At 42.9% G+C, this 24,678-nt stretch overlaps 1 protein-coding gene across 1 annotated transcript; it reads right to left on the bottom strand.

Moving 5' to 3' along the window:
- Nucleotides 1–2,411: 2,411 nt before the first annotated feature.
- Nucleotides 2,412–3,365, bottom strand: LOC127942299 (olfactory receptor 4E2-like). Its single transcript, XM_052537977.1, has one exon. It carries the CDS (start codon nucleotides 3,363–3,365, stop codon nucleotides 2,412–2,414), a length of 954 nt encoding a protein of 317 aa, XP_052393937.1.
- Between the last annotated feature and the right edge of the window lie 21,313 nt (nucleotides 3,366–24,678).

Below are 24,678 nucleotides of genomic sequence, written 5' to 3'. Positions count from 1 at the left end.
TTACAACACAGAGTGCTGTGTGTGCAAAACAAAAAAAAAGCTGCGGCATGTGCTTTTATACATTCCTGGTCGCTTACGTAACACTGCCTGTGACGTTGCACCCTTCTATTGGGTAGATTGCACACAATATTCAGAGTCGCTCACGCTAAAGGTGTTCCCCATAGCGTTAAACACAGCTTGAGTTCCTGAAGAGGAAAAATCTTTTACATTTTTGTTCAATAATATTTTTTGACTCTTATTTTGAATACTGAGGGAATTTTTTGATACTATACGATATTTATAAAATTTTAATGAACTATTTTCCCCATTAAAATGTATGTACAGTTATATTTATTTGTTACTGTATAATTTCTTAACAAATAAAATATTTCACATTAAAATAGAGTGAAGGCATTTAAAATAAATTTTTTAAAAGTAAGAAATGTGCCATCTGGAGGTTGTTAAAAATTAAAACTTGTGTAATGTTGCGTAACCTGTATAGCTACCTATATCAATATACTCAAAGGCTTTTGGAGTCCAGTTGCTTTTATTTGTATTTTTTTGACAACATTTCTTCATTTAATCATGTTTGCATTTAGATATATATATTTAGACGTTACAAAAGACTACATTTTGTCATGGTTTAGAACAGGGGTCGGCAAGTAAGTTTGGCATCAGGCCAAAAATATTTTCCCTCTAGATGGTGGGCCAGAACATATATTTACTCTATATAGTCAAAGGATAATTTAAGAAATTAATTTATGAAAAATGCAACTACAATTGCCTGTGACAGACTGTTACAGTGTCTTCTGTAACCGGTAGTGAGCTCTTACTCCGTGTTAAATCCTGTTGTAAATCTGCTACACTCAATAACAAAAAGACACATTTGAGTGGTGGTGTCCGGGTTTTACACTGGATAAATTAATAATGCAGAGTATTGACACCTAACCTGGCAAGTAAGCCGATCTTAATTCCCCAACTTGCAACACAGACTGCCTTGCTAAAACACACATTTGTGGGAGATGTGGAATGGATAAAAATAAGTAAAATATAAAAATAAAAAAAGAGGACTTGAATAAGCCCATTAATGATATGTTTAAGTCATGCTCTTAACAAACTTTTTTATTTCCTCTTTCCATATTGTGAATAATAAATGTGTCATCATTTTAAAGCCTTACGTATTGTAATAATTATTTGAAGTAGCCTACTTTTACACAAAATCATTCTTTGGCATCCTAACATACTAAACTACATTTAAAAAAATTGTTTCACGTGCTGGAGATATGCTATTACATCTTTTGGAGAGTGATGTTAGCATTTAAGCTAGCTGTGGAGAGAACATGGCATTATCAAAGAGTCTAAATGCAAAAATTACTGTTAGACCTCCTGAAAGTTTAATATATATATTTTTAAAGAAGTTAATTGTGAAAATTCTGTGGTGAATTTTATGTTATGAAAAATTTATTTTTGCCACAAGTACAAATTGATAGAACAAAACATTTCAAAAGAAAGTTATTTACTTTTAAAGGGAGGAAGATATGATTTTATGCCAGATAACAACTTTGGTTCCGTCACGGTGTTGGCAGTCCTATGTAGTGCACCAGCAGAGAATGTTGAATGTTATTTGTGTGCGCGCTGAATAAATGATCGAAAACCACAGCAAGTCTTTATCCCATCATAGTAATAACAAAACATTAACTGTAAAGAATATCTCTGGGACTTATACCAGTGGTTAAAAAGGGAGGCCTACTGAGCAGCTTCTAGAACTTTGGCCAAAACATGACCTGAGAAAGTACCAGAGGCATCAGCCTCAGGGTGCCACAGAGAAAATACATAACAAGCAGGTCTCTTCCCAATGACTGACCACCCAGAGGGGCGTGGAGTAGCTAAGGACACAACGTACACCTTCAGGGTGTTCTGTGGAAAACCATTTCTGCAGAAACTGCAGCACTAAGCCAACCGGGCAAATAACTGGGTTCATCTGATGGATCCCACTTCGAGTTGTACAATTTCCACATGAAGGGAGCTCTGGGTTGGAGTATGGTCTCAACAACCAAGTTGAGACCCTCATGAACAAAATTTAGCAACATTTTGCAATTAAGAAAAACACATTTGTACAAACTTTTACTCTATCTTACTATAACAGCAAGGATAAATTGTACAAACATAAAATTATGACATAATGACACAACAGATATAAAAAGGCACAGAGATGAAAATATCTCAGAGATCATTATCATCCAGGAGAACTTGATATTGTTAAACAAATCTCTATTTAGTCATATTTTTGTTTTTTAATCAACATACAAATGTTTATATATACCTGTATATTGCACTTTATTAGTAATACACTTATTAAAAACACACATATTTTAACTTTTTGTCATACTTCATATATATGAAAACCTAATTGTCATGAATATTGTTTTTAATTATGTTTTCATCTTTTTGGTGAATGTGAAACATTTACTCTTGATATAACACAAAGTAAAAACACTTTTGCGCACTGCTCTAATATTTAACCCATAGATAAGAGGATTGAACACAGGTGGGATTATCACCAGTTCTAGAGCCAAAAAATTACGCAAACTCTCTGAAATATCATTAGAACCATATCTGCTATACATAATATCAAAAAGAAAAGCAAAAGTAAAATTTATCAGTGAAAAGATATGTGGCAGACATGTTTTCCAGAATTTCCTTCTGTTTTCTAAAGATATTTTACATGCAGCGATCAGTTTTATATAGGACAATATGATAATTACAACAAAGCTTAAAAATATAACAGTAACAATATATCCATAGACATTATTAACAAAAGATGAAGCACAGGAGAGTTTTACAACTGACCAGTTATCACAATATAATTTATCTATATGATAGGCACAAATTGGCCTTAAATGTGATAACAGAGTGGCAGTTAAAATAGAAAAAGTGGGAACAATCCATGAAAAAAGAATTAATTTCACACAGGTGTTTTTAGTTAATCTGGAATGATAGTCTAAAGGTTTACATATGGCTACATATCTATCATAAGACATCACTGTTAAGATTGTGAACTCACACAGTAAAGAGCTGTAAATCACAAATATCTGCAGAGCACACATATGAAAGGAGATAACATATGAATCCAGTATTAAATCCAACAACATTTTAGGGTAGAATCCTGTGGCTCCATAAATCCCATTTATACACAAATGACCCAAAAATATGTACATTGGTTCATGAAGAGATTTCTCCATGATAATGCCCATAACAAGACGAATATTAATTGACAATATAAGCACATATAAGGCAAGAAAACAAATAAAATATGCATGTCTATATGATTTAGATTCTTTGGGCACCATTAAAGTCAGTATCACAGGGTAAGACATGTTATCCATCATGCTATATAGATGATCACTCAAATCGCATGAAACAAATGACAATGCAATGTAAATTGCTAGCAATATTAATAAACATTTTAAACAGTTTTCAATTCATTAGGCTTCAATATCGATCCACAGCTTGCTACAGGAATAACAGTGAGAATCTCTTACAAAAAAATGCATTCAGAGCTGTTTGTGATCTAAACTGAATTTCATGAGGTCTGGATTTTTATAAGTTCTTTATCAGTAGGGATGGCTATAAGAGATGTTATGAAATCTCTTGGGATTAATTATTCGGTCATGAAAAGAAAATTGAAAACACTTTAAATAGTCAAACTCTTATACTTTATACTCATAGTCATTTTAAAAATTCTTTGTGTATGACATTTTCTAGCATTATACTGCATCTTTATGCAAACGTGGTACTAAATAGATTAATAAACTACCTAAAGTATTTGTGCATTCTCTTTACACTCTTGGCTTCTTCGTTTGGGAGTCACACTTGGCTCCTTCAGGTCAAAAAAGTCAGAAAAAGTAAATTTTTTTATTTTTTAAATGTATTTTTTTTTAGGCAATTCAATCTATTAAATTTTTGTTCAGTAATATTTCTGTGCTTGTCAAAGATGTATTGGCGCAGAAGAAGAATTAATTAGGAAAAATGCAGATCAAGAATTGTTTTGGAATTGGATGTTGACTCCCAGAATCGGAATCGGATTAGATTGTGATGTGCTCTAGGAACTATGAACACCAGAGAGATTGTGTAAAAACGGCACCCACGGTCAGCGAATTCTGCATGGAGAGTGGCCGAGGAGCGAGCACACGAGAGACACATACACGCAGGCCAAGTGCAGGAAAGCTGAGCGCATAGAGCAGCGACAAGCAGGTAAAAAAGACATTGATGATACAAAGTAAGAGAACTCTGAGTGTTTTCCCATCATGGAGAAGTTAAATCTGCCATCACCTATTTAGCTTGATGGTAGGGCTGTGCGATTAATCGAAATCACAATTTGAGACATTGCAATTTGCTAATCGCAAAAGCCTGCGATGTGGACGTGATATTACTCTGTTCCAGAGCAAATGCATGACTGCCAACCTTGAGTGGCAGTCTTACTAACCAATAGAGTGAGCGCACCTCCATTCTCACCAATCAGCACAGCTCTAACTAACTGTGTACCATTCAACCATTAAAAACCACCCACCATTAAAAGAAAAAAGAAAAAAGTAAAACAATACTGAAAGCAGGAGACAGAGTGGGATTATGGAGTCAGATCAATAGTTAGGCAAATTAAAACTAAAGAAAAACGGTATGCAATTTATGCTTTGAAAAGACCATATAAGATCATAAAAGATAAAAGAACATAAAAGATAATTTGCAAGAGCTGCATATCAAGATCATCCCTTATTGCAGGTTCGCTATTCCCAATTCAGAAGACCGCACACACAGCCTATGTATGGGCTGAAATATGTGCCACCAGAAACTGAATTGCAATCATGTATATTTGAATTTGAATTGTTAAACTTGAATAATTGCATTGAAAAACTGAATTTGAATAACATAATTTGAAATTGTATTGTTTCATTTGAATCATTGCATTGAAAAAACTGAATCTGAATTGTATCATTTGAAATTGAATTTATTCGTTTGGACCTGAAGTCCAAAAAAATTGGATCCTCACTGAAAATTAAACTCTCTATATATCTTTACATTCACTTCTCACAGTTCAGATTCAGTTCTCAAATGTAATTTCAAGTATCTGAGACAGACATCCAGGTAGTTGGAGGATGAGTTGGAGAAAAAAGAGCAATCGAGCACAGATCGATATATGCCATTCATTGGCGCACAGGACTCCTCTTGGGCCAATCAGCACCTACGTTTCGGAGCATAGTACGTACCCACCATGAAACAAGGAAGAAGTGCTTGCCTTGCCGACTGGCTTGTCCACCATGGATTCGGCTGGGAAAAATACGGTAATGACAATGAATTTTTTGACAATCTAAAAATCTTTTGTTTAAATGATGTTAATGTTATAGCTATTTTGTAGAAAAGTTTAGTTTAGTCCGAGAACATACAAAAATCATGTTTACAGTTACATTAGACAGCTAGCTAGCACCATTGTTCTATATCTATGACTAGCACATAGTATTAGCTATCATTTTAGCAACGCAGCAAGGAGCATTTAAGCTAGTCTACAAATAGCAGTGCATACAATAACGACCCTTTTTTTAACCGAGTGTAAGTCAAGTGATTCAATGATTCTCAGTGATATCAGAAAAGAATAGTTCCAGCTGATGAAATGGGTTGCATTACAAGATGCTGTTTGTTAACAATTCTTCACATTGCTTTTGCAGCACAGGACCACTGCCGTCAAGTATATTTATTACAATTATAATTGCATACAGTTAGTGTTGGCAGTATGGTTATGTTTTGAGCAACACTCCACACGCCTGTCCATGCAGCCATGCTTGGACAGAGCCGGGAGAGCAGCAAGACAAACCCCCCTGGGGTACAGAACAGAACAATTATAAGCATACATAATTACAATTCACAATTACATGAGTTGTAAACAGAATGTGATAGAGACTGCTTCCAATGAAGAGACTGTAAAGAAAGAACAAAGTTAGATCGGATTACAGGTTCAGTTGGTGGAGTTGGGGTTGGAGGAGGGAGTTAATTGCAAGCAGCGATGCGATGGAAAAGACACTGAAGAATGGGTATTTAAATAGACAGCAGGTGATAGGTGTCAAGACTGGATTGGTACACGTCAGGAACGGCTAACTGTCAGCTGATGCAACCGTGACTAACGTGGCCTGACTGAACTAACACAATGCTTGATTAAAATTTTTTATACATGAAAGGCAGCATGAATTCTCCTGTACACTGGAGAAAGTTTGAGTCGGACTGTCACCGGACTAATAATCTTGGTGACAGGGAATGGGCCAATAAATTTGGGAACTAACTTGTTTGAAACTGAACGGAGCAGAATGTTCTTGGTAGAAAGCCACATTTTTTGAACCACAACGTATACGGGAGGCCTAGATCGGTGGAGATCAGCTTTAGCCTTAGTGCGTGCCCTACCCTGGAGCAGAATCTCACAGGCTCTGGTCCATGTGCGGTGGCACCTCTGGGCGAAGGCGTGAGAGGAGGGGAACGTGACTTCAGATTCCAGACTAGGAAAAACTGGTGGCTGGTAACCTATACTACACTCAATGGAGAGAGGCCCGTGGATGACACTGGTAATGATTTATGCACATACTCAATCATAGAGAGTTGTTGGCTCCAGGATGAAGGATTCTTGGATACCAAACATCACAACATTCTCTCCAAATCTTGGTTGGCTCACTCGGACTGACCTGTCGGAGACCACGTCCATCAGGAGGCCATGTAAAGACTTGATCAATTACATTAACCGCTGTCTCCTTGGCTGAATGTAATTTGGGCAATGAAATGAAGTGTGCCACCTTCGAGAACAGGTCCACTACAGTCAAAACAACCATCATGCCATTAGAGGGCAGGAGGGTGGTGATGAAATCTAGCATGATTGGGGACCAGAGTCTCAAAAGGACAGACAGCAGGTTGGATTAACCCATCCTGGGTTCGGTTAGTCGTCTTACCACTGGCAAAAACTGAGAAAGCCAAAACTAAGTTGTGAATATCGTTAGCCATTAATGGCCACCAGAATCATTGCTTTACTAAGCAGCTAGTACGACTTACTCCTGCATGATAAGCCACATGGTAGCAATGACCCCATAGAATAACATCGGACAGTGACTCCTCCAGAAAAAACAATCGATTTGGTAGGCAACTGGGCGGAGGTGTTACCCCTTCTAAGGCCATCTTGACCTTCAATTTGACCTATGAGTGTGAAGATGACTACTTTCTAGGGTAAAATGCACTCGGGAGTAAGCGGGCATTCAGATGGATCAAAAATGCGAGATAAGGAATCAGATTTGATGTTTTTGGAACCTGTGTGGTACAAGAGTGAAAAATCCAAAAGTCCAAAAAAAAGTGCCCACTGAACCTGCCTGGAGTTGAGTTTTTGGCAGTTCCAATATATTTGAAATTCTTCTGGTTGGTCCAGACGATAAAAAGGAACCCCCGAGAGTTCTTGCCCATTCAGAGCTTTGACGGAGATCTGGTGGGAGAGAGGCCCATCTCAGTCTCGTTGGAAGGAGAGTAGATGAGGACTTCCCGGCGGAGATCCCCCCCTGTAGCCTCACCTTTACTACCCTGCTTGCTTTTTTACCGGGCACGAGTTTAAGAAATGTCCAGAGCTACCACAGAAAAGGCAGAGTCCATGGGACCTCTGCCTCTCTCTCTCCTCCCAGAACAGCCGAGCTCTCCCCACCTGCATAGGCACGTGATCGACAACGGGACCGACTATGTTCTCCATACTGCTGCCTCGAACTCCAGTGCTTGCGGGAGTGAGTGTAGATCAAGCGTGTTGCTCCAGCCACTTAATCCGAGTCTGGGAGGTAGGTCCAGCATATAAATCTTCCGCAGAACACGGTCTGCCAGCCCATGCAGGAACATATCCCACTGTGCCTCCTCGTTCCACTTGCACTCACCTGCCAGTGTGCAAAATTTGATTGAGTAGTCCACAGCGAAACAGTCACCTTGTCTCAGATCCGCGAGTCTTCTGGCAGCCTCCTTGCCGGCTACCGCTTGGTCAAAGAACCTCTTCATTTAGTGCTGACTCGTCTCTGGTACAGAGTGGGGACCAGTCAGTGTGGGCAGCGCAGCGGGAACTCCTAGTAGTTGGATCTGTTGAGCTTGTATACCTGCGTAACGAGCGCTTGAACTGTGCGTCCAGTGTTGGTAATGCTCTCCTGCTGCTGATCCATCCAGGAGACGCTGGGATTATATATAGCATATATAACCAGCAGTGAAATGTGAGTAATGAAATCCTGTGGTGGATGAAAACCGCCAGCGAGGTTGAGCTTGATGCTTCCATGTACAGACAGATCGTTCTTAGAGCATGCTGCCCTCCTGGAAACGCGATTGGACTAGTTTTGGAGTAGTTTTGAGAAGCAAGTGGGCAGAAGCATGTACTGCAGATATACTTATAATCACAGGAGTGTTTTAACTGACGAGATGCACATGAAAATTGCATTAGATTTTTTTGCACAGCCCTAACATCTAGTTAACAAAGGTAAACAGTGTTGCCCTTTGTGTAATAAGTTACAGAAACTGTTAAACGAACCAACTTAATAAAATACACTTACTGGTTGTGGTCCATAAACAACGCCTTCTCCAGACAAAGAGGGAAATGCTCCATGAATAATCTTTCAAGAATAATCTTTGTGCGAATTCATTAAACTGATTGAGATTGAGAAAGCTGTCCTCAGCAAGCTGTCCTCAGCAAAATGTGCTGCGCATAGTTTTACATGTGGATTATAATTTTCGGGAACCGAGGTAAACATAAATTGTAACCATTAATCTCCAAGTACAGCGTCCCTGGGAAAGCCAAAAAAAGATGATTGGACTCTGAGATGAAAATAACAGCATTTGGATGACATGGCGACAAACACAAACGCAGCTCTTCCTCTTCTCCGTCGGAGCGCAACAAGACCACGCCCCCCTTTTTGGGTATTCATTTGGGCGTAGGTTAGTCAAAAAACTGTTTTTGTGACATCATTGCTGCAGGAACTAGAAGGATGTAGTCCAAACGGGTCGTTTTTTTTGTAGGCGAATTCTGTTAAATAAAATATCTCGCTTGGCATTGAACTTTGAGCTTCATAATTTTACAGATAGTATTTATACTCTAACAACAACATTACACACTAACTAAAGTTGAAAAAATTGGGTCATGAAGAACGGGACCTTTAAAAACACTTGCAAGTGGCATTGTAATTAAGTTTCTTTTTTCTTGTCTTCGCCACCTGACTACTGTTATAAAATGTTGGGAAATTCAAACAGAAAAGTAATAAAAAATTCACCATCAGGAGAACCATCTCCCTGATGCGTGGAGTGCATACCAGAGCCCACCGCTGACAAAGAGCCAGAGCCCTCCGCAACCGATGAACCATTGCTAGAGAGAGTGACAGAACTGAGGATTGCCATGGAGCCAGGGGCCGTGACATCAATCTAGGTGTATGAGGAGGAGGATCTCATTGACTGGGAATCTGATCTGGAGATTGAATTGGCCCCTTTCCTCTCTCTGTTGTCTTTGCTGGTCCCTTCTAGTCCTTTTTTTATCCATGGTTCCCTCGTCCAGCCCTGAGGGAGCTCCTGATTCTCCAGTGCCTCCTCGTAGAATGTGTCCTACAGTGCCTGCTCCTAGAATGTGCCCTCCAGTGCCCACTCCTCGAATATGCATACCCTCCCACCCTCTCCTGCCTCCTCCACCAGTCGTCGCCCCTCTTCTTGCCCTCAGCCCACCATCTATACGATGTGATCTCCACGGGACTCCCATCCTCCAGTCTCGCTGTGGTCAGAGTCTCCCTCACCTCTGCCTCCAGCCCCCGATGCTTTGAATCCTCCTCAGTCTGTTGACCCTTCGTCTCCACCATGGCTCCAAGCTCCCTCCTCTCCATCGTGGCCCAGCAGTCCACAATCTCCGCCTGGCTCCACCTTGGTCTGGCATCAACCATCCTGCACCTCAGGAATCCACCCCTCTGGTTCCGCCTTGTCCCTCCAGCTCTGTCAGGCTACTTCATCCCCTCAGCTCCAACTCAGTCCCCTGTCGCACTGGCTCCACTGTAGTTTATTGGATCCACATCTTCACATTGTTAGCCGGTGCCATCAGCTCCCCCTAGGTCCTCTGGATCTTCCCCATCACCCTGGCACTTCGGTTCTCCATCCCCGCCTAGCGTTCCTCCACCACCTGCTTCGCTGCTGTTGGTTGGCCCCCTGTAGTCGGTGGCAACTTTCTTCTCCCTCCGTCAGCTCCACTGTGGGCTCCTGTTATGGCTGTGGCCTAGGTTCAGCTGCACTCCTCCTGCTCCGGGTCCCTCGTGCAGTGTTGAGTACTCGAGACTCGGACTCGGTCTTGGACTCGGTCTCGAGACCGTATTTTAATGGTCTCGGTCTTGTCATGGACTCGTGTGCATTTTGACTCGGTATTGACTCGGACTCGAACATATTAGGAATCGGACTTATGCACGAGTCCACTCGAGTCCCAATCAAAATATTTCATGATTATTCTACTGTATGTTAATGTTTATTTAAATTGATGTATGATTGACACATCCAATGACTGGTGATTTTCTTTTGACGTGAGACATTAGGCCAGCAACACACTGCGTGACGTGTCTGTTTTTAATTCGGCTCCCATGTTAACAGGTTAGATCTTGCAGACTGCCAGCATGAGACGCGCGGAAAACCTGTGCATGCTAGAAATAGAACCGACGCCTATTTTTCACGCGACACACGTGCATGTTGGAAGCGTTTCCAGGCAAAATATACTAGGAAAATATGTTTATATGTCATTTTGTACACAAATACATATTAATTCATGACATTTGGATATTTGAAAGTCTATAGGTTGACATAAATTCAGATATAAATGTAATTTAAAAAATAAATTAACAATGATCGATTGTCAAATATTGCACCTGTCAAACATACTCTATTTTGCCGTCAATACTGTTGACGGTGTCCTATCAGTAGGTGTGTAAAAAAAAAAAAAAGTTGATGTTGTCATGAAGACAAGAGCCTGGTTTTTTGGCGGCCTCCCTCTATGTCACCTACAGCCGCAGCAGCGCGCCAAGCGCCGCGTGCAGGCACGCTTCTGGTGTGTAAAGACACAGAAAACGCGAAGCAGCCACCACCTTTCTGGCACGCAGCAGAGACGCCACGCAGCCAGTGTGTCACCGGCCTTAAGTTACCCTCCTGCCATCCGCCTGTAGTGATCCTGCTTTCCAGAAAGTCACATTGCTACATTATTTCTCTCAACTGTGTTATTTTTACAAAGTAGGACAAAATGGTCACAGAAAAAAAACAAATATCGTTTAATAAACTTATATAATGAATACAGACACAGACTGACTGTCTCAACACTAAACATCTCCCCCCCAAAAATGTCTGACAGAATGCATTGAACTTATATGACATTTGATCCAGCTTTCTTCCCCTGGCAAATACACACTTTTGTATGAAATTTTCCTGGACAGTCAGTCGGCTCTTGTGTGTATGCCCTCCGTAACTAAAAAAAACTTGGACTAGTGTGTATTTTACCCTGCATTAAAATGCACCATCCAGTGAAATTAGCATTAGATTATCCGTTGCTGTTACTGAAAGTGATGAAATGGTAACTGTTGTCAGTCCCCGCTTCCTCTGCACCAGTAGAGAGAGTTTTTAGTTGGGGTGGATTGATCATGAGACCACATCGTGCTTGGTTGGGTAGCAGGATGGTCTCCTCACTTATTTTTTTGAAAAGTAATTATGCCCATCTGTAATCTTCACAACATCTAAAGTGCACATAATCCAAGACATTGTAAGGATATTAGCAGTCATTAGTTAAGCTTCAAGGTTAAAAGTTATGTAAAAGCTGTTACAGTTGAACATTTACAGGTATAGTGGTACAGTAATGTTACTTGTACTAGAAGTGTTATGTAGAATTAAAATATAGAGTCGTACAGTAATATTATGTGTAGTAGAAAGGTTATATGGATGTGAATAGTGGTACAACGGTGTTATGTGAAAATGAGCACTTAATATTGACAAGTAATAATTCATAATATTAATAAAATTACCTTTACACCACATACTATGTGGCCCTTTTACCCTTTATTGTTTCCACCAAACATTTGACATACTCTTGAAGATTTCTTTAGGTCTTGTCTCAGACCCAATCTCTCTGGTCTCGGTCTTGACTCGGACTCGACCCTTTCTGAACTCGGTCTTGACTCGGACTCGACCCTTTCTGAACTCGGTCTTGACTCGGACTCGACCCTTTCTGAACTCGGTCTTGACTCGGACTCGACCCTCTCTGGACTCGATCTGGACTCGGACTCGAATGAGCTGGTCTCGACTACAACACTGCCCTCGTGTCTCCTCCCTGGCTCCTCTCTCCATTGTCTTCTCCATTGACTCTGTTTGCTGGCCCCCCTACCGGGTGTCCGTCCTCCACCGGAACCTCCTCCTTAGTTCCCACCCATTAGTAATGTCACACCCCGGACTCATTTCTTTGTGTTTTCCTCCCCATAGGTGCCATGTTCCCTTTTAATTAGTCATTCCTTGCACCTGTGTCTTTTCCTTAAAAGCTACATTAAATTCAGTTTATGCTTTTGGTTATACTTGTTGAATTTCCTGCTTATTCTCTGTTTCCTGTGGATTATTAACACTAGAACTGGCATGGGTTCAATTTTACCAGTGGGTGTTTTTAAAACATACATAAAATATTTGTAATAAAACATTCAAGTATCCCAATCACTGACTTTTACCTATAAATGCCAGCGTGGGTAAAATTACCGCTATATATTGCCTTTATGTACGCGCTATCATTTTAGTGCCGCGTGTGTTTTAAACAGTACATTGCCAGGCAACACCTTTCATTCACTGAATTAGTGGTTATCAGTTTCCTAAATAAAGACCAAATGGGTAAAAGACGGTGATTTATGTAGGCTGAAAAGGTATAAGAAACACTAAATGCCATGAGCAATGGAGAGTCTGATGGTGGGGAGATAAGTAAAGCATCCTGTCGTCTCAGCATCTGACGGCAATCGATATTTCATATTTAGATGTTTTATCCTAATGTATACTCATAATTGTTCAACGTTTTGATTAATTTAAAAAGTTTTGTTTTGCCATTTCATTATCGTTTATTGTTCGCTTCTGTGTTGCTATTTATTCTAGTCTGCCTGTTTCCTAAAGAAGAAAAATCCGATCTGATATAATAAATAAAACCCTTTTCACTCTCTTCTTCTTATTGTTTCATTATGTAATTGACATGATACAATTTTAACTGACTAATAATAAAATGTTAGATTTGATTTATCCTAGACCCTTCTGAAATCATTATGACTAGGTAACTGTGAGAAGGCTTTTCTTACCGCAAACATATGGCCAGGATAGGTCAAACTGAAGGCTCTAGAATGATAGGAGCAGTAGGCACGTCATCAGATACCTTCTGATTTCTGTCCATCCCTGCTGTTAGCAAGTTGTATGGGAAAAGAACAAATAAACTACACTTTTGTCATAAGCAAGCAGTAGGCGGCTGGCAAAACTTGTATTAGTCTACATACATCCTCTGACTAACATCAGACTAGCGAGTTTGTGATATAAAGATCCACGAGAAGCTAGAGTGAGACTTAAAAGAAACATTAGGTCCCCAGTGAACTTATAATTGAAAGTATAGTGAGTATGGGATAATCAAATATGAAAAACTGATATATTTATATATATGATTTATATATATGAAGAAAACACATGCAAATTGAAAAAAACATCAGCAAGTGAAGAAAACATCTTCATCAGTTTGACAACACAAGTGTTGCAAATCATCACAACACATGCATATACCTGTAGCGAAATGCGCTACAAATCCTCACAACATTTGCATACAACGAAACGTGCTGCAAATACTTCACAACACATGCATAAAGTGAAACGCGCTGCAAACACTTCACAAAACTTGCATGCAACGAAACTCGCTGAAAATACTTCACAACACATATTAATTAAGAAACGCTGCAAATCCTAAAATGTACACCTACGACAGAGGGAAACGGTGCATAGTAACGACATGGAAGACGACACATAGTAACGATAGAGGGAAACGGCACATATCATAGACATGGAAGACGACACATAGTCATGACACATGCAGCATTGACATGCAAGATGACACAGTCAAATGACAAGGAAAGGTGACAGAAGTAAGTTGAGACGACACATAGCATAGACATAATTTTGGCACAAATGGAACCTCATATATTAAAGTTAGCCATCTTAAGTAACGTTTAAAATTTAATCATGTAATTATTCAGCTTATTTAGGTTAATAATATCCAAAAGATAAAGGAATCATGGTGTTTAAAAAAAAAAAAAACAACAACAACTTGTTCACCAACAACTCCACTGACCAGTAGCCACTGCACGATAAACAAATCCAAGTCTGCTCCGACACTTTTTGAGGTCTCCTTGAAACATTTCCATTGTGGTCAGTGCTATTTGCAGCACGTTTGTTAATTGCATGTGTTGTGAAGGATTTGCAGTGTGTTTCGTTAATGCATGTGTTGTTTGGATTTGCAGCGTTTCTTTATATGTATATGTGGTGAAGGATTTGCAGCGCGTTTGGTTATATGCATGTGTTGTGATGATTTGCAGCGCGTTTCGCCATATGCATGTGTTGTGAAGTATTTGCAGTGCGTTTCGTTATATGCATGTGTTGTGATGATTTGCAGCTCGTTTCATTATATGCATGTGTTGTGAAGGATTTGCAGTGCGTTTCATTATATGCATGTGTTGTGATGATTTGCAACACTTGTGTTGTCAAACTGATGAAGATGTTTTCTTCATTTGCTGATGTTTTTTCAATTTGCATGTGTTTTCTTAAAGGGATGGTTCACCCAAAAATGAAAATTATGTCATTAATAACTCACCCTCATGTCGTTCCAAACCAGTAAGACCTCCATTTATCTTCGGAACACAGTTTACGATATTTTAGATTTAGTCCGAGAGCTCTCAGTCAATTTCGGATTAATGCGTATTGGAGACGCGAACCGTTTAAAACGATTCAGTTCGATTTGGTGAACTGTTTCAAAAAGATCAGGTTACATCGAATGATTTGTTCGGGAACCGGATATGACAAACTGCTTTGTTTTGAACTGTCTTACAACAGACACGGAAGAGAAGACAATGCTGAATAGTCATATTTTTTGCTATTTTTGGACCAAAATGTATTTTTGATGCTTCAAAAAATTCTAACTGACCCTCTGATGTCACATAGACTACTTTGATGATTTTTTCTTACCTTTTTGGACATGCACAGTATACTGTACACACAGCTTCAATGGAGGGACTAAGAGCTCTTGGACTAAATCTAAAATATCTTACTGTGTTCCAAAAATAAACGGAGATCTTACGGGTTTGGAACAACATGAGGGTAAGTTATTAATGACATAATTTTGCAAAATTGGGCGAACTAACCCTTTAGATTGCAGTGTGTTGAGCTGTCTCAGCCACCGTAGGAACCAGACGATAGACTTAAATGTTTCCCGGCTTGACTATTAAAAGCAGATGATTGGCTTTCCAGTGGGAGGGGTGAGTCATTTGCATACAGGCGCCATCTTTGCTGTTACGGGTTTTCCTTATATGTATTGACGATTGAGGAAATGGCATGTCTCATGGTCTCTGTCAGATATTATGACCCACACGAGAGCACACAAATCTCAGCAGATGCCTCACAATATGGCATAGGTGCTGGGCTTCTGCAGCAACAGGGTGAGAGCTGGCAGCCGGTAGCTTACGCCCATTTCACAGATACTCCGTCTGAAGTGCGTATGCTTTGCTTATTTTTTTTACGCACCCATGTTAATGGATTCCAGCGTTCACACTGCACGGTTGTGGTCCATCAGTGGGTTCCAGGAGCGGTGCAGCAGCATGCCCGAGGCCTGGACCTTTGTATATTTTTCATGTTCAAACATGGAATTTGTTCTCTGATTGACTTATTTGCTGCTAGACCCCTCATATTAATGTCTGCATGTATAATTCAGAATGTTTAGCGTCCATGGTGTGAAAATAATCTCTGCGAGACTCTGCAGAAGTGAACGAGTCTTCAGAGGGCAGTGAGTGAGAGTGCGAGACGCGTGTTGCCAGATCCAGCAAGAGATACAGTCGGCACAAAAAGTTTTGACACAAAACTAAGTTGTTATGTGTCCACATGCTTTTTTAAGTGGGTTTATGTTAGACAAAACCCACTTTATGTTGGGTTTATGTTAGGCTAACGTTACATAGTTTTGCTTCAGGTAGAATGATAAGGCTAATTATATATGCATGCCACTTTCTGAAACAACCTTACAGAGTTCTGATAACGTTAATAATGAACACGATGTTAATATGGCCTGCCTGTGATGAATGCCGACTGCACACACACACATGCTTAGTCTTGGGATTCCACAACTTCCCTTGATCATCCTCACAACTTATTGCTTGTAGCCATTTTGTAATTCTTTCCGGCTCTGTATGTTTATTAGGAAGGATGTAGAACTTCAATTCATAATTTGTTAGTTCATTGGAGGTACAGAAAACGACACAGCAACTCTTCGGCGTGATTGTCCCATTTATTTCAATTGTCGCCAAAGCAATGTTTTCCCCCACGGGCTAAATTCACATCACGTGACGGGGCGTTCCCGGGGGCGTTCCCAGACGAACCGTCTGTATCTATTGTGAGTGTTCTTTGACTCGTTTTTTCCACTTGATTTGACACCTTAGAAAGTTAATAAAGTAGGAAGTTGCGGTTTAGGGTCATCGATAACTGTATCTTAACTAATTTTCAAAATATCTGAAATCATTTTATTTTAAAGGTTTTTGTTTATTTTAATAGCAATATCTGGCGACATTGCATCGCCGGCATTAGTCTGGCCGTTATCAAAAAAGGCAGCAGCTTTTTACAAAGTGCAAATAGCTATAGATGTTAAAATAGGAGGATTTTCTGCTATTTATAATACCTATTGCAAAAAGTGGCATTGCCTGCACCTCAGTATTGTAGTACATTATAAAACAGTATGCGATAATTAATGAGTGTACATTTAAATTATAATTCTAATTAAATAATTAAATCAATTTAAATAGATGTCACCTTATTGGCACAATAAAGCCCTCCCTACACCTACCCTCACCCTGCCCAATACTTTATTTTAAACTTTTTGATTATTTACTTCATTTTCATTGAAAATAAATGCTTTGAGGATGTGATTTGATAAGGGAGAAAAAAGTTGGCCAAAAGGCAGTTTTGAACCCGGGTCGATCACATCAAAATCTGTATGACTCATGGTTTATCTTCTATGCCACAAGAGGCGACAATCAGCAATGGTCTAAAAAAAAGTCCATGGACAGGGTATTGCTGACAAGATATGACATTCGGTGCTGTTACTTGTCACAAACATTATCCACGCTATCAAAACGATGTCTTACACTAGTGCAGAGATCTGTAGAACCAGTAACTTAGGGTACAGAATGAAATGAAATACGCAAACACTAGCCATTAAGAAGTCTATGTTAAGCCATTCAGTATAATAGTTAAACTTTCACAAATCATGCTATAAACAGAAGAGCACTAGACAAAGTTATCAGCTATATAATAGTTATAAATAAAAACAATAACAGCAATATTTATGATTGTATGAATAATAAACAACTGATAAAATTATCCACCCCATAAATATAGTATTAACAAACTTTGATGCAATAAATAGGTTATAATTTAAAAATCAGCATCCCTCCAAAAACATCTACATTTCTGTTTCTTTTCAAGTGTTAGTATATATAATTTATTGAATTTATAGAGGTTATTATAGCACAATTCTATAATAAGGGGGTTATTGTTTACTGTGCTGTGAGTCTATTTTTGCTGTGCTGAATTGTTTGTGTAAAAATTAACATGGATTGACATGATATATTGATACATATTTCACACTTAATGTATACTTATTAAATCGGACTGCAAACGCGTCCTGTATGAAAGCACAATAAGTGCGTGCTGCTTCTGCACCACATACGTAATGCAGATGGACTACATACGCACTGCAGATGGAGTATGTGTGAAACAGGCGTTAGGCATCAAGAGCCTTGACTGGTGCAGAGTCTATACACAAATAGAGAAGGAACTTTTGGCTTGCACGCATTCCTGTGAAAGGCTCCACCAGTATGTCTATGGACAGTCTTTTGAAGTGGAAACAGAACATAAGCAATGACAAAGGCCTTAAATGGCTGTCCCATAAGAATCCAACTAATGCTCAGCAGACTCCAAAAAACACAATGTCAAAATGATCTACACACCAGGAAAATTCATGTTTGCAGCAGATACACTTTCTCGGGCAGTCGACAACCATGAAAACCTTAACAGTGAGAAAAGTGCAGATATACAAGCATATGTTGACATGAATGTAAGCTCTCTTCCCATGTCCCCAGAGAAAACTGAACAAATAAGAAACACGATTGATATGAATGGAATAATGACACAGCTTGAAGAGTCCATCCCTGAAAGGCTGCCCAGGAAAGAAAAGTGACTGTTCAAAGCAAATCCAAGATTACCGGTCATGCAGAACTGAGCTTTCAGTGGTGAATGACATAATCTTTAATGGAAACAAGTTTGTCATCCCTGATTCAATGTGCAAAGAAATCCTGCAGAAAGTTCAAGAGGGACGAAGTCTAAGCAACAAGCAGAGCCACTCATGCCTCAACCAGTGCCTGATCATCCATACGAAAAGGTTGGAGTAGACCTGTTTGACTGCAATGGTAAGGGCCACATTGTAGTTACCGATTATTTCTCCAACTATCCAGAAGTTGCACTAGGTGACATCTAGCCAAGCTGTCATTGCTTTTCTCAAGAACATGGGACAAGAACCTCACCCTGTGTGTCAGGAGGCGAGACTGGGACTCAGTTGCAGGTGCTCAAAAGGTCAGTTTATTAGATGGCTTAATTTCAAAAAGACAGAAAAAATTAAAATGAGAATTAACAAAAAACTATCCAGGAACAGGGCAGTCTGGAGCAGATCCAAAAGAGCCTCCTGGACGAATTCCACTTGGAAATCCCCTGATGCAATGCCCGGAAAAACTGACAGGGAGGCGGGGGCGCTGTTGAGGCGGGGAACTGGTGGCGCGCTGTGGCGCGGCGAAGAAGAGGAGTGACAGCGATCGGTGAGCTCTAACACGGAAGGCTGGAGAGTAGCGCTGCCTGAAAGCAGGAGGAAGTGGGAAAAACAAAACTAGAGGATGAAAACAAAACGGGCACGATCTCTGTGTAGACTAGACAAGAGATGTGGATACAGTTGGGACATGGACGAGAACAACTCGACGATCTGACAACAGACAGCACACATGAGGAGACTAAATAGAGAAGGGGTGATTATCATAATGCAGAGCAGGTGATGGTGACCAATAACAAGATAATAATGAAACAAGAGGGCGGAGACGGGCACCCCGGTGACACAGAAGCACATGGTAAGTGTAAACAACACACACACTATGGGGAAAAAACAGACAGATCAGCCCGGGGGCGTGACATTACCCCCCTCCCCAGGAGCGCCCCCTGGCGCTCCAGGGAAGGTACCACCACGCTGCCGGTTGAAGTCCTCGATCAGCGACCGATCCAGAATATCCCGAGCCGGGACCCAACTCCTCTCATCCGGACCATATCCCTCCCAGTCCACCAGATACTGAAATCCCCGACCACGACGTCTGACATCCAGCAACCTCCTGACAGTGAAGGCTGGGGAACCATCCACTAGACGGGGAGGGGGAGGGGGAGGGGGAGGGTTAGTAGCAGATGGGTTAAGGCGAGAATGAAACACAGGCTTGACCCGAGAAACATGAAAGACTGGGTGTACCCGACCAAGTATGGGAGGTAACTTGAGCTTTACCGCCACCGGACTCAATACCTTGGTGATCTGATATGGCCCCATGAACCTGGGGGCTAACTTGCGAGAAGCCACCCGGAGAGGAAGGTCCTTGGTAGACAGCCATACTTTCTGACCACATACGTAGCGGGGAGCAGGAATACGGTGACGGTCAGCCGCTGCTTTGGTTCGTCTGGAGACCCGAGCCAAGGTTTCCTCAGCCCTCCTCCAGGTGCGGCGACACCTGCGGACGAAGGCTAAGGCAGACGGAACAGCAGCATCGGGTTCCTGTGAGGGGAACATAGGAGGTTGAAAACCAATGGAGCACTGGAATGGAGACATACCTGTGGCCGCCACTGGCAGGGAGTTATGGGCATATTCAATCCAGGATAACTGTTGGCTCCAAGAACTCGGATTATGGGACGTCAGGCAGCGGAGAGCTTGTTCCAGAACCTGGTTTGCCCGCTCGGACTGCCCATTGGTCTGAGGGTGAAAACCTGACGACAGACTCGTAGAGGCCCCGATCTGTCGACAGAACTCCTTCCAGAACCGGGAGACAAACTGTGGCCCCCTATCAGAAACCACGTCCACCGGAAGGCCATGAATCCGGAAGATGTGGTCAACCACCACTTGAGCGGTCTCCTTAGCTGAAGGCAGTTTGGGAAGGGGGATGAAATGGGCCGCTTTAGAGAAGCGATCAACCACCGTCAATACTACGGTGTTACCCCTCGATGGTGGAAGGCCAGTGACAAAGTCAAGGGCTATGTGTGACCAGGGGCGGGAGGGGATGGGTAAGGGCTGTAGCAGACCAACAGGAGGCTGATTAGAACTCTTGTTCTGGGCGCAAATGGGGCAGGCAAACACAAACTGCCTGACGTCCTGGGCCATGGATGGCCACCAAAATCGCTGGCGGATGGCAGCCAGAGATCTCCGAACCCCAGGATGACAGACTAACTTGGATGAATGCCCCCACTGGAGGACTTCAGGGCGCAGCCCAGCCGGCACGAAAAGTCTACCCTCTGGGCACTCCCTCGGCACCTCTCTCTCTCGTATGGCTTCCAGCACTCTCCTCTCCACGTCCCAGGAGAGGGACCCTACCACAATTTCTTTAGGGATAATGGTTTCAGTAGACACACTGCTTCTTTTTGTATCCCTGTAGAGACGGGAGAGGGCATCAGGTTTTATATTTTTGGAGCCTGGGCGATACGAGAGAGAGAAGTTGAACCGGCCAAAGAAGAGTGCCCATCGGGCCTGGCGTGAACTCACCCTCTTGGCCGAACGGACGTATTCCAAGTTCTTATGGTCCGTCCAAACCAAGAAGGGCTGTGCTGACCCCTCCAACCAGTGACGCCACTCACCCAAGGCCAGCCTGACCGCCAACAGTTCCCGGTTCCCTACGTCATAATTCCGTTCTGCTGGGCTCAGGCGGTGAGAGTAGTAGGCACAGGGATGTACCTTCCCATCTCTGGGGGATCTCTGAGAAAGGACCGCACCTACTCCAATCTCAGAAGCATCCACCTCCACAATAAACTGACGTTCAGGGTCAGGAAATGAAAGAACAGGAGCAGAAATGAATCGGGACTTTAGGTCATTAAAGGCCTCCTGAGCCTTCAAATTCCACCTAAACGGTACCTTCGTGGAAGTAAGAGCTGTCAAGGGTGCAGCAACCTGACTAAAGTTTCTGATGAAGCGCCTGTAGAAGTTGGCAAATCCCAGAAACCGCTGCAGTGCCTTTCGTGAGTCTGGAGGTGGCCACTCGGCTACGGCCCTTACCTTAGCGGGATCAGCTTTGATTCCCTCCGCCGAAATGATATAGCCCAGGAAGGGAACTGACTTGGAGTGGAAAACGCACTTCTCCGCTTTAACATATAGCTGGTTCTCCAGCAGCCGTTGTAGCACCTGGCGCACGTGTTGGGTGTGTACCTGAAGTGAAGGAGAGAAAATAAGTATGTCATCTAGGTACACAAAGACAAACTTGTTAACCATGTCTCGCAACACGTCATTAACCAGGGCCTGGAAGACAGCTGGGGCATTTGTCAGGCCAAAGGGTAGCACCCGGTACTCATAATGTCCCGAAGGAGTGATGAACGCTGTCTTCCACTCATCCCCCTCTCGAATCCGAACCAGGTGATAAGCATTACGGAGGTCCAACTTACTGAAGACCTTGGCTCCCTGCAAAAGTTCAAAGGCAGATGACATTAAGGGCAGGGGGTACCTATTCTTAATGGTAATGTCATTCAAACCTCTGTAATCAATACAAGGGCGCAAGGAGCCGTCCTTCTTCTTAACAAAGAAAAACCCTGCGCCAGCAGGAGACGAGGAGGGACGGATGAGACCGGCATCAAGGGACTCACGAATATATTTGTCCATAGCCTCTCTTTCTGGACCAGACAGGGAATATAACCGACCCCTGGGCGGAGAAGTGCCTGGGAGGAGGTTGATGGCACAATCATAAGGCCGGTGAGGAGGCAGGGACACAGCCCGGGACTTGCTGAAGACCTGCCGCAGATCGCAGTACTCCTCCGGCACCCCGGACAGATCAGCATCATCCACCTGCACAACAGGAAACACAACACCAGGAAAAGAGGCAGAACCCAAACAAGACTCAAGACAAGACTGTTTCCAAGACAAGACTGAGTTTCTGGCCCAATCCACATGAGGGCCATGCTGCACCAACCACGGGTGTCCCAAAACCACGGGGGCACTCGGGGAATCAAGAAAGTACAGCTCGGTTATCTCATGGTGATTGCCAGAAACGATAAGACTTACAGGAGGGGTGAGGTGAGTGATGGTAGTGATAGGGGAATCATCCAGAGACCGAACAGAGATAGGAGTAGAGAGGGGAATGGCGGGAATTCCCCACTGCTTGGCCAGTGCCGTGTCCAGGAAACTACCACCAGCCCCAGAATCCACCAGGGCCGAACAGGAGTGACGAGAACCTCCGAACTGGACACCCACAGGAAGTAGTGTGCGGGAGGAGTGGGGGAAATTAAACGGAGATGTGCCCACCAGAATCCCCCTGGCTACTGATGGGCCTTGGCTTTTAGCGGGCATTTTCCGACGAAGTGTCCGGCCCTCCCACAGTAGAGACATAAGCCCCGGGTGAGTCTCTCTTGCTTCTGCTGGGAAGTAAGATGCAGTCGTCCCACCTGCATGGGTTCAGGGTCAGCAGGAGATGGCAGAGGCAGGACCGGGGTGGATTCGCTGGTCATTTCACCCACCCTCCAAGAAGTGCGAGCAGTCAGTTGTTGGTGACGAAGGCGAAGGCGGTTCTCAACACGGAGGGCCAGGTCAACCAGATCATCGAAACTGCGTGGAAGCTCTTGGGTGGCGATCTTGTCTTGGATCTCCTCGTCTAGTCCAGCACGAAACACAGCTCTGCAAGCCCCCTCATTCCAGTCACAGGCCGCTGCTAAGGTCTTGAATTCAATGGCGTACTCGGTCACTGAACGGCCTCCTTGCCGTAGCCGTGCCAGCTGGGCCGCTGCTTCATCACCCCGAGCAGAACGGTCGAATAATTTGACCATCTCCCGTCGAAAGGCCTCAAACGAGGCACAAAAGGGAGCCCGGGCCTCCCACACTGAAGTTCCCCAATCACGGGCTCTGCCTGTGAGGAGGGTTAGAACATAAGCCACCTTAGTCTCTTCCTGGGCATACCGGCGGGGCTGGAGGGCGAAGACTAGGGAGCACTGAGACAGGAAGGCTCTGCAGGAGTTAGGGTTCCCATCATAGGGAGGTGGGTTGTTGGCATGTGGCTCAGGATCATGACGGGTAGAGGAAAGGCTAGTGGGGTCCTCCGATCTTGCAGATGTGTGTCTCCGAAGTTCCTGGAGCTGGGCAGTCAGCTCCGACAACTTGGCATTAAGGAACTCAACCTCCCGTGACGTGGATGTTAGCTGGGAGGCATGTTGGCCCAAGAGAATGCCCTGCTGGGTGACGGCTGATCTGAGGGGATCGGCACCTGCTGAGTCCATGGTGGTCAGATCGTTCTGTCAGGAGGCGAGACTGGGACTCAGTTGCAGGTGCTCAAAAGGTCAGTTTATTAGATGGCTTAATTTCAAAAAGACAGAAAAAATTAAAATGAGAATTAACAAAAAACTATCCAGGAACAGGGCAGTCTGGAGCAGATCCAAAAGAGCCTCCTGGACGAATTCCACTTGGAAATCCCCTGATGCAATGCCCGGAAAAACTGACAGGGAGGCGGGGGCGCTGTTGAGGCGGGGAACTGGTGGCGCGCTGTGGCGCGGCGAAGAAGAGGAGTGACAGCGATCGGTGAGCTCTAACACGGAAGGCTGGAGAGTAGCGCTGCCTGAAAGCAGGAGGAAGTGGGAAAAACAAAACTAGAGGATGAAAACAAAACGGGCACGATCTCTGTGTAGACTAGACAAGAGATGTGGATACAGTTGGGACATGGACGAGAACAACTCGACGATCTGACAACAGACAGCACACATGAGGAGACTAAATAGAGAAGGGGTGATTATCATAATGCAGAGCAGGTGATGGTGACCAATAACAAGATAATAATGAAACAAGAGGGCGGAGACGGGCACCCCGGTGACACAGAAGCACATGGTAAGTGTAAACAACACACACACTATGGGGAAAAAACAGACAGATCAGCCCGGGGGCGTGACACTGTGAGGTGTTTTCTGAAAATGGTCCATTATTTTGCAGTAGGGAGTTTGATGCATTCACTGAAGTGTGAGGATTTCAACATACCACATCAAGCCCAAACTATTGTAGGTCCAACGGGCTGGCAGAGCATTCTGTAAAGATTGTGAACCCTCTCATGAATAAGAGTCATGAGAAGCCCCTTTTACACTGCA

This window comes from Carassius gibelio, chromosome A21 (assembly GCF_023724105.1).
Source record: "Carassius gibelio isolate Cgi1373 ecotype wild population from Czech Republic chromosome A21, carGib1.2-hapl.c, whole genome shotgun sequence".
Classification (NCBI taxonomy): Eukaryota; Metazoa; Chordata; class Actinopteri; order Cypriniformes; family Cyprinidae; genus Carassius; species Carassius gibelio.
The sequence above is the reverse complement of the archived record's forward strand: the minus strand, read 5'-3'. Positions and strand labels throughout refer to the sequence as shown.

Excerpts from the sequence above, each read along its gene's own strand:
- LOC127942299 (XM_052537977.1), bottom strand. The coding sequence starts at position 3,365 with ATGGATAACATGTCTTACCCTGTGATACTGACTTTAATGGTGCCCAAA.